Below are 10,661 nucleotides of genomic sequence, written 5' to 3'. Positions count from 1 at the left end.
GTACTTCCCTAGCAAAACTGATGTAGATTAACGACAAATTTTTTTTTTGCTCTAGGTGCTGTTCGGAGAATGTTATGATGTACGCAGATTCGCTCCTCGGAAAAAACACATGTTCCGTTTACCACTTGCCAAGACGCCATTTTGTATCAAAAGTTATAATAAAAATTTTTTTTATACCTCAAAACATGTATAATAAAGCCTCAAATTTCATTTTCCATGATCCATTGAATAGTTTCCAAGAAAAAAATTCCCAAAAAAACGTTCATTTTTCAGTGCGCCTGGGTAGTATAACCCCTTAAGTAAATACCGAAGTGTATGCGTGTGCAAGAATAAAAAAAAATTTAATTAAACTTTTTAATTAAATTAAATTTTGCAAAATACCATTTTAGAACAATGAGAAGAAAGAGCAATTCTGAAACACTACGCATTTCATTAATTTTATTTTCGTTTACGCTTGAAAATTTTTAGTCTTTTTTGCAGCTTACGTAATCGACGTCGATCGGTGCGGTTTACAGATCGCCGCGCGTCGTTGTATTTTCAGTGTGACGAACGGTGTACACATTAAAGACACGGTAGACTGCAATAAAGATCCGTTATCATCGTTATTACAGTACACCTCCGGAGATGAAATCTGCCTGCATTTCGCGTCACGTGAAACGAGCAGGCGAAATGTCGATTACGCTACATTACGCTTACACATCGTGTCGCATTTACGCCAGGGTGGAGAGGTTTCTATTTCGATGCAGTGAATTTGCTAGTTCACAGTGGTATCTCACTTATATTTATATTGTATTATTATAATAAATGTAAAGACCGGTTTTTTGCTGGAGTATCTAAAAATTTCGCTAAATACAGATCTGAAAATAATTTTGTTAGACTATCGATGATTCTGTAGGACGCTTAAGATATGGTTGCTGGAATGTAAAAATTTTCTGCAATATTGCTCATTATGCTTGAATGTCTTATATAATTATTTTGATAGTTCAATAAAATTACTTTCAGATCTGCTAGCTAAATTTTTAGATACTTCAGCAAACTGTTCTTTCCGTATTGTATGATTGAAATTGTTTATATTCTTCGTTTAATATTTAGAAGTAAAAAAAGTAATGTGAAAATACTAGTTGTTTTATATAGCCATTCTTCATTATAAAAGAAAAACGTTTAAACTAGATGATGAAATTAATTTAATAAATGGAATAGTTATTTTATGAATAGTACAGCTTTTTGCGCAACTCGCAGGGAATATAAAAAAGAATTGATGACACTAAGATGCTAAGTTTAAAATTGATCGACGTCGTGTCAAGAAATAACGTGTGAGATAAAATATTTCGCATTTGCTCTTGTGTAACGCATGTAATGCATGCAAGCGTAACGAGAACGATTTGTCGCGACGTTGGCGGTGACGGTACACGGCGAAGGGATAACGTTAATAAAATGCTGAAAAGGGTTCTCTTAACGCGCGCGGGTCTGGCCCGGTGTTGGGCGCGATACATTATTCATGGCGAGTACCAACACATCACACACTCGATAGCGGATTACACAGCGCGATAACTCAACGAGCAATTTCTAGAATGTTGCCTTCGCTCTGAGAAGCCTTCAACTTGATGTACAACCGCGGTATAATCACTTGACGAAGCGAACGAGTTTCCGTTAAAGGTCTTAATAATGTGTCCTGATAATTTCATGACAGAACAGAATGCTGTCTTTTTACCGCGAATGTTTAACAAAAATGTTAAAAATATTTGATATATTATATAACCAATCGCTTGTTTGATAGAAGTGATACAATTAAAAAATTAACATATTCTTGAGATAATAACAGGAAGCCAACTTTAAAGACATATTTTTGTTGGAAAAACAATATAATTCTCAAAATTTACCTCTAAAAAGCAGAAGTAATGCAAAAGTTTGCTTGTCCTCTGATTTAAAAATTCTCTCGGACTATGAAATAGTAACCTATGATTGGTCTGATATTTTTTATTAATTGTGTTAGTCAGAGCGAGATAGTACATATTTTTTTCTCTTACACTACTGTAGAACGAGATAAAATATATCTTTTTTCACTTGCATTATTTTGACGAAAAATTTCGGATTCTTTGTCATGGCCAAACTCTGATTAGAGAACTCTAATCAATTTCGCACAATGATTGTTTATAGAAAAGAGATATTTGTTTAATTAAATATACTGAAGGAATGTTAATTGTTAGTGCTAGAATAGTTGTTGAAAAATTCCTATTAATTATACCATTTTTCTTTAAAAGGTTACTTAAAATGTTCCAATTTAGAATTTTAAAAATATTCTCCTGAAAGAGAGAGAGAGAGAGAGAGAGAGAGAGAGAGAGAGAGAGAGAGAGCTAATTTTGAGATGTATCACTTCTCTATCAAATAAACAAAATATAATGAGAATATGAACGTAAAAAAGAATAATTTTCTCTTTAATTTGCTTTTTCTATATGTCATCAGACTTTTTGATTCTAAATTCTATAGTTAATTAAAAATGAGCCTTTTATTCCTCAATAGAATTATCGGAGTCGAAGCGGTCGTTTCTTTAGCGTTTCCACCGAGGACACGAATGTTGATTCCGAGGTTGGTACTACGGTTTCTTCCGGTCGAAGTTCTGCCGGGGCTACAGGACTCAAAGCTAGTAAACAGCGATGGAGCGGGTTCTTCACTAACACTAAGGGTATCAAGATGGACTTATTAACCGCTCAGCTAGACGAGTACAACAAACATGGCGTACCGAAACTCGCGAACGTTCATTTGCAGTGCGACGTGACGATTATTAACGAAGAAGGTAGGAGATTCTTACTTTTGCCCTTTAATTTCTCTTTTCCTTCGAGTGCTCCTTGAAATGAGAGATTTGGAATCCTGAAGATTCTCGATGATCCATGATCAAATTAACGCAAGACACGCTCTTATCTGAAAAAACACTTTTATCTCGTGGAAGAACATTGAAATCCTTTTCTCTCGTCAGCCCCATCTTATTACATGCAAACGGAATCAGCAAAGTTTGAAGATCCCTTTAACGACTACTCTGCTAAGAGTAGTCGCGTTACTTATTCTTACATCATGCTCTTCTCATTTCTCGAATTTCTTCTCACATTCTTGTTCGAGTACGAAAGCGCGATTGAGTCTGAATCAGGACGAGATTAATTCTGGGATGGTACTATATAATGACCCTGATAATATTGTAATTTAAATTACTAATAACGTCGCTGCCTTAGCATTGAAAATCGAAAATCGATAACGACACGTTCTTATCTTAAACAAAATAATTCGGTACGTAATTTTCTGCAGAAAAATGTTATTTAAAGGATCTTTTTCTCATTTTTTTTTACGGTCCTCAGAAAAATTCTTATTTATATTGGCTGTTCTCCTTTTAGAAAACATAGTCGATACAAACATCGTCCTATTCTTCTTGGCATTCAATGAATGACAAAGATAAAATGACACTTGTGTCGACTGCGTCTTCTAAAAGGAAAGCAACCGTTATCTTTAATAAATTACCTAGTTTGCTGCAGTCGCAGACATTGTTGCAATGTAAATTATAGTACCGTGATATTCTTTCAGCTCTTTACAATTTAGAAGGAGACTGGCGCGACATTGTCGAGAATTCACAAATGCTTTCTGAGAAACACACGCAGCAGCAGACTGCACTCTGGGAACTGGCTGAAACCGAAGTAGCATACATTAAGACGTTAAAAGTTGTGACCGATGTAAGTAAAGTATCGACATACCTTCTACGTTTTAATTCACGAAAACAGACTCGTGAAACTAATTAATCTCGTCAAGCTGATAAGATTGCTTGATATATCAAACATGTTGAAATTATAACGAGCTCGGGATGAGATATCTCATTAAGAGATTAGAATTTTCAATGTTTCCTGAAAGTGATGATCGTCATTTTTGATATCGTAGCTCTTCATGGCGTGTCTGTGTAGTCTGCAAGCCTCGAATATCTTGATCGAGGTCGACAAGCTGAAACTCTTCAGCAATATACCTGATATCTACGCCGCTAATCGCTACTTTTGGACTGAGTACCTACTCGCGATGGTGAATGCGTCGCGATCGAGCGGGCAGCCGCTTGATCCCGGTCATCTTCTACTGGGTTTCGAAACTTTCGAGCAGACGTTCGCGCCTTACACAAGATACTGTGCCGAGCAGAGCAAGTGTCAGCAGTATTGCAAGGATCGGTTAAACGATAATCAGCTTTTCACAGCATACTTGGTGGTATGTACATGCTGTTACTCTTGCTCGCTTCCGTTGGCTTACTTTGGTGGAGTTAGCTATCGATCTCACTATTAATCTCAGTTAATTAATTTCGAAATTACCTATGATGCAGTTAATTATTTTAGAAAAAATAACTGGGTATCTTAAAGGAATTTTCTTATCTAAAATAACAAAAAATAAATAATTTCTGCGGATTTGTTTAAAATAACTTTAAATGAAAAAAAATATCTAAAGTGCTAAAATTCTTTAATGTTTTTATAAATTAATATGTAAGAGGATATTATAATGTCCTCTTACATATCAATTTATAAAAACATCGAATTAACTTTATTGTTTTTTCTACTTAATTTTTTTTTATATCTCTTGTAAGAACATATTATAGTTATTAAAAATATTAAACTATAGCTTAAAACAATAAAATGTAAAGTATATTAGAAACTAATAGAAATATCTCTATCATCATTATAGTGGTGCGAAACACAAAAGGACTGTAACCGACTGAAACTTATGGATATACTGGTTATGCCAATGCAGAGGCTCACCAGATATTCACTTCTGCTCAAAGCCGTCTACAAGAACACAGAGAACGAGGATCAACGCGCAGAATTGATACACATGGTAAAATTTATGCTTTACTTTTTCTCAATTTCTGGGTTAGTAGTACATGACAGGAAGGAATGCGAAGCGAAGGTAACGCGTTCGTGATAAGCCACGCTTTCCTGTAGATGAAAGCTATAAGGTTTATTCGCGTCGCATATTCCAACACGTTCCAATATGCTCCTACTATAGCTCTTACTCCAACGCGCTTGATAAAGTGATTAGGAGCTATGGTAGGAGCATGTTGGAGCATGTTGGATCTTACGACGCGAACAAACCTATAGTGAATCTCATAAATTACGAACTTGGTTTATTCTTGCTTCAAAATTGTTCGTAAATAAAAATACAAAGAGAAAGAGAGGGGGGGGGGGAGGAATGCGCAAAAAGGATTGTTTACGTTTCATCGGGTTCGTTTTGCGTCCAGATTAAATCCGTGGACGGTTTTGTGGTATCCGTGAATGCTGCGCTGAGGAGAAACGAAGAAGCTGCTCAGTTGGACCACGCAGCCTCTCGTTTGGAATGCTATGATGTCGTGGAAACCAAAGGGCTCGACGAGGAGGTGGAGAAACTGATAAAGTTGTACAGCAATCTCGATATTACTACAGCGCCGATGCCCGGCTGCCCAAAGGATAGCTTGAGGACTCTTCTTCGAGAAGGAGACTTGAAATTAAGAGACGCTGCCACCAGCAAGGTAGATCAATATGGAATATTAATTTATTTAATCGATCGGAAACTGCTTTTGTGTCTTAAACTACATGCAGAAATAATATGTAGTCAAAGGAAAAATGTGCGTAATTTTTTATCATGCTCTTTGAAGCGATTAAAAACAATTTCGCTGCAATTTATATTTATTTTGCAAAAACGGTTCCTATAAATTTTGTCGAATCTTCGTTTCTATATTTAAAAAGCAAACAGAGAATCGGTCAGACTATTTAACTAGGAAAAACTATTTGTAGAGATCTACAGTCCGTTAATTATCCCCTTTTAGATGGAAGTGCACGTACTTTTGTTGACCGACATGCTACTAATCTGCAAGCCGTCGACGAAGAAAATGTTGAAAATCATTAGGCAGCCATACGTCGTCGATCGCATACGAATACACGAGGTCAAGGAGCCATCTAGTCTTGGATTGGTTTATCTTAACGAGTACGGGACAGTTTCCGCCGCTTTAATTCTCAGCGCTGGTGACCCGAAACTAGCTAAGGTAACTCAGCTAACAACTACTGCGAATTACGACAAATTTCACAGGACGACTGATTCACCGTTCCAATTTAGATTCTGTTCCGTAGTTCACCAACGATGGCTTTCATCAGTCACTTAATTAATGGTAACAGCTAAATTCTCCATCCCTCTTTTGATCATACATGCAATGTTACAGAATCAGTTAAACTATAGCAAAGCGTAGTTCAATTGAAAAAAGTGACATAATCGACATAATTGATCGATATCGACGAAACCTTAATTTAATTAATAATTCTTAATTTAATTGATAAATAAATGATGCCTTAATTTAATGAATAGATGAAAGTTTCTTGAAATCATAAAATCTTCAAGCTTAAATAAAAATTTGTTTTGATTTTTTCCAGTCGTGGATGGACTCCTTGAAACAGGCTCAACAACAATTCGTATCGATGAAAGTTCCGTCACTCGGTGAGCCCGTGATGAACCTGGCGTCTGTCAGCAGGCAGCCGAGCACATTGGGCGATGGCGATTTCGAAGTAGAAGAGTATGACAATACCTTTCCAAGAACTCCACGTGGCAGTAGCAGAGCTTCGCACGGCAGCAGTCTCGCTCACAGTCACAGGTACTTACGTGTTGTAAAAAAAAGATATTGAGAGAAAAAAAAATATTGCAGTAAACGTCAACTAACAGTACCATTGATATAAGTTACATAACTGATAGTTATAATTTCTTACTCAATCCAATAGTGACGTCATGGGTGAAGCTCATTGAGTAAAGCATCAGGTATCTCGTTAACTTGTGATCAGATAATGAAACATTCAATAATATAACTGTACAATAACACATATTGTAACACGTAAAAGCGTTATATATTATATTATTGAGTGACAAATTTAAAAAAAAAATAACTAACAGTTATGTTGCTGTCAATTGATGGTTACTGAGTCGCGTCGAAGATAATTTATTATCCATATTTAATATTTATCATCCGCGACTGTACTAATGTGACTTCTGTTGTTTCCAGTGGTAGCATGGAGATGGAAGGTGCATCTCCGGGTAGCAGCAGCTTCCTACCGAGCTACAACCCCAGCAGGAACGTTAGCGTGGATACAAACGAGCAACCGCGAGCGTCGAGCTCGCTATCGTCGGAAGAAGGCGGCGAATCCAGCTCCGGGCACAATCAGCGAGCTATACATATGAGGTAAAAAAGCGTACGCGTGATCGATTCCGCGATGACCGATAAATATTAATATTCCTATTAAAATTAATTCGCAAACTTATCAGACGTTCGTTGATGAATAAATCGCCGACACCGAACACGCTGAGCGTCCACGTGCCATATTCAAGTCTGGGTCAATCGCTGCCCAATCTGACGCTGGCCACCTCACCGCAGACCTCCACTGTGTCACCAACGCCGCCGAACTCGTTACTGATCGTACCGCAGATGACCAAGAGCAAGGACACTCTACTTTCACCAGGACACCGAGGTAGCAATTACCGACGCGAATCTCTCTGGCTATGTTTGTCGCGTTTTTCCGAGGCCGAAACCTTTCAATGAGGACTCCCTGTCACGCCATGTAGTCACACACATTAAATGCACGCAGATCATAACGTATAAATTACTATTACAAGTACGAATCACCAAGCGCTCCTCTATTTCACAACTATTTTAATGCCGTTTGCTTGTTAGAAATAGCGGAATTGTCATCCAGGGCGCAGGTACGAGAGAAACATAACATCCAGGTTGTAATGTAGCTTAGTGTAGATTTTATTAAACATAAAATATTGACACACATGATAGCTTGATAGTTGTTCTAAATGCAGTTATGCTCGAGGACGTCAAGCAAATATTAATAAAAATTAGTATTTTATCTACTTGAAGAGAAAAATATAAAAGGATCTCTGCAAGAATCGTGCTTAGTATATATTTATTTTGTTCACAAATCAAACCTAATTCATTTCATTTAAATTCTCAAAATATTTTCTTATAAACAAGAAGAACGCAATATATTTATTAACCCTTTGGCCTGATGACTTTATTTTGAATCACTCCCTTTTATTTTGCAAATTGCTTACTTGCATTTTTATGAAATATATAACTTGTCTTATGGAATAATTTTTGATAATGCTGTATTCGAATCTCAAGTCAGAAATAAAAAGAGAACGGTGGATTCAATATGATATAATTTAAAAAAAAATTTGGTTATAAAATTTGGTTTTAGAAAATTTTTAATGGCAGTGGTGTGTACGTGTGCGTGTGTGTGTGTACATCAAGTTTCCAATTTCGCTTTATTTGAACGAAACTCATTAATGTCACGCAGATAATACTGATTTCCAACTAACTTTTAAATTCTAATTATAAATCTTGTGACACTAGAGCTTTCTTCATGGAGATTACTATACTCTTTGAAATTCAACATTTTCAGCTCTTACGAAAAAAAATACTAAAAATTGGGTACAATTCAAACTCCGCGATACCAAGAATTAAGACCCAGCTGTTTTAAGATAATCAGATTTTTTTGAAATTTGAATTTTAGAATTCTGAGGCCAGAATCGAATTTAATGACCCCGAAAACTTTAAGAAAACATTAAGAACATAAGTTATTTTGTTTGAAATCTCCGGTTTCTCTGAAAAAATTAAACGGATATTTTCTCTCTCTCTTTCTTTCTCTTACGTTTATTGATGATGTGTCACCAGGTATATCCTATCCACCGCCATCGCCGCCGCGAAGTGCTCTCAGACGAGGGTTTGCATTACCACAATCTCGGAATCCGCCTTTGATGAAAACGAGGCACGTAAATGCATCCCTGACACAATCAGCACAAGTAACTATGGGCAGTTCTGACACCGAAGTTATCGAAGAAAGACGGAGAAGGATAGATTCTTCGCAGAGAGTACCATCGACGAGCAGTATCGTCGAGGAAAAGGTATAAATTTTATAATTCTAAGAAAATTAAAAGCTTTATTATATAATGGAGAGCTTAGGACATTTTTGTAAAATAATTTGACATTATAATTGTTAATTTTGTATAATTTATATATTATTAAAATAACTTTTCTACAATATTGATTAAAAATTCATTACAATTTAAATCGAATATATGCTAAAAGATTATAGTGATAATAATGTTTAAACGAAATTGTAGAAAATTAGGAAATATAAGGAATGTTAAAATTCCATATAAAATTTGTATATCAAATAAGCAATGATAGAATCTATTCATCAATCTAGGATCAATATAAATGGTTCACGAATCGGTGTTTCATTTTATAAATCAAAGATCATTATTAGAACGTAAGAATTCTTATAAAAATTAAATAATAGATTAACCAGAATAATTAGAGATTCATGAAATTGTAATTATTCGTCAAATAAAAATGTAGAAAAAATCGAGATTCGTTAAATTTATTAATTTCATGAGATTCTTAATTTACTATTGTTTATTAATTTCAGATTTTTCATTATGCTTGAATTTAATATTTTTTTGGAACGTTCAATAACAGATCGCTATTATTGCTTATAGAAATGACCTGCGAATTGACCTGAAAGAAGAATTTTCCAAACGTTTGGTATGGACCACATCATCGACGTGGATGTACGTGATATGTAAAGGCTCGACGTGATATGTAATGCTTGACGTGGAATATAATGCTCGACGTGGATGCACGTGATATGTAATGCTCAACGAGATGCATTCTTCTCTCTATGTGTGGATAGTGCACACAGAAAATTCGAGGAGCATTGATCTTCGAGGATTGATTGTCTCGCACTCTTTGAAATCCTACAAAACGAGTCAATCAATACATTACAATCGGTAAGACGTCATCAATACGTCATATCATGTCGATACGTCGTATAAATTGATACCAATAAGAGCGACAATGTTCATTGTTATTTCTGAATTTCAGATTGGGGCCATTCGAAATCAACGTGTGAAGTTTGTACCACTACCGTATCGCTACTTTTATCTCGTTATCTCCTTGTAATTCGTAGATGTCTCTTTGTAATAATTGAACTAAGTCTGAGTTATCTATGATTAATATCGCATCGTGGCGTGTGTCGGCTGCGTGCAATATTAAATACAGATTTCGACTTAGACTTTTAAGCGAGGAACAGAAAGGCCTACTTAGAGTAACTACATTAAGATTTCATAGTGAGTAGGGCCGCAGCTAGCGTATAATACGCCTTTTTAAAGAAGTTCATTTAGGCGCCTTACGATAGAACAAAAATCTTTGAAGAATCGAAGAAAATTGAAAATTGATTTCGAGCGAGGAAACCAGGAATGTGCAAGAGTACAAGTTGGCGTCTTTCTTTCCCTTTTCCTATTGTAGGGGCACAATGCCTACTCAACGACCAAAAAAAGAAAGAGAAGGTTTTGAATACAATTGCCTTGTTCAGACTTAACGCATTAATGAGAAATAAGATCATACAAAGACATCGAAACCTTTAAAAATTTGTAGATTTTAAATCGCTGCGTTCATTCTAAAGAAAAGTCTCAATTTTACGGTGCGATATGTAATCGACATCGCGCAATTTAGACATCGAAATAGGAATGACAGTTACTTCATCTGTTTTATTTAGCTAATTAATCTTGTTTAAAAATTTATTTTACTCTTCATTCAATTGTAACAACCTAACTTTCTATGCGTG

General features: G+C 35.7%; 1 protein-coding gene across 4 annotated transcripts in view; it reads left to right on the top strand.

Annotated features, from left to right (window-relative positions):
• The window catches only part of LOC108722850 (pleckstrin homology domain-containing family G member 5), a 156,963-nt gene extending 146,328 nt beyond the window's left edge, over window positions 1-10,635 (top strand). For 3 of the 4 annotated variants that reach the window (XM_018448189.1, XM_018448187.1, XM_018448190.1), the window contains 12 exons: window positions 2,521-2,794; window positions 3,571-3,716; window positions 3,919-4,230; window positions 4,699-4,848; window positions 5,252-5,518; window positions 5,816-6,031; window positions 6,414-6,631; window positions 7,034-7,210; window positions 7,294-7,499; window positions 8,708-8,937; window positions 9,535-9,825; window positions 9,920-10,635. In XM_018448189.1, coding sequence (XP_018303691.1) covers window positions 2,521-2,794; window positions 3,571-3,716; window positions 3,919-4,230; window positions 4,699-4,848; window positions 5,252-5,518; window positions 5,816-6,031; window positions 6,414-6,631; window positions 7,034-7,210; window positions 7,294-7,499; window positions 8,708-8,937; window positions 9,535-9,540 — 2,202 coding nt within the window. In that variant the 3' untranslated portion in view covers window positions 9,541-9,825; window positions 9,920-10,635. The remainder of the gene's footprint in view (window positions 1-2,520; window positions 2,795-3,570; window positions 3,717-3,918; window positions 4,231-4,698; window positions 4,849-5,251; window positions 5,519-5,815; window positions 6,032-6,413; window positions 6,632-7,033; window positions 7,211-7,293; window positions 7,500-8,707; window positions 8,938-9,534; window positions 9,826-9,919) is intronic. The other variant, XM_018448188.1, reaches the window with a different exon arrangement.
• The last annotated feature ends 26 nt before the right edge of the window (window positions 10,636-10,661 follow it).

This window comes from Mycetomoellerius zeteki, unplaced genomic scaffold, assembly GCF_001594055.1.
Source record: "Mycetomoellerius zeteki isolate Tzet28-1 unplaced genomic scaffold, Tzet1.0 scaffold220, whole genome shotgun sequence".
NCBI classification, from domain to species: domain Eukaryota; kingdom Metazoa; phylum Arthropoda; class Insecta; order Hymenoptera; family Formicidae; genus Mycetomoellerius; species Mycetomoellerius zeteki.
Note: the sequence above shows the minus strand (reverse complement) of the source record. Positions and strands in the feature narration are given on the sequence as shown.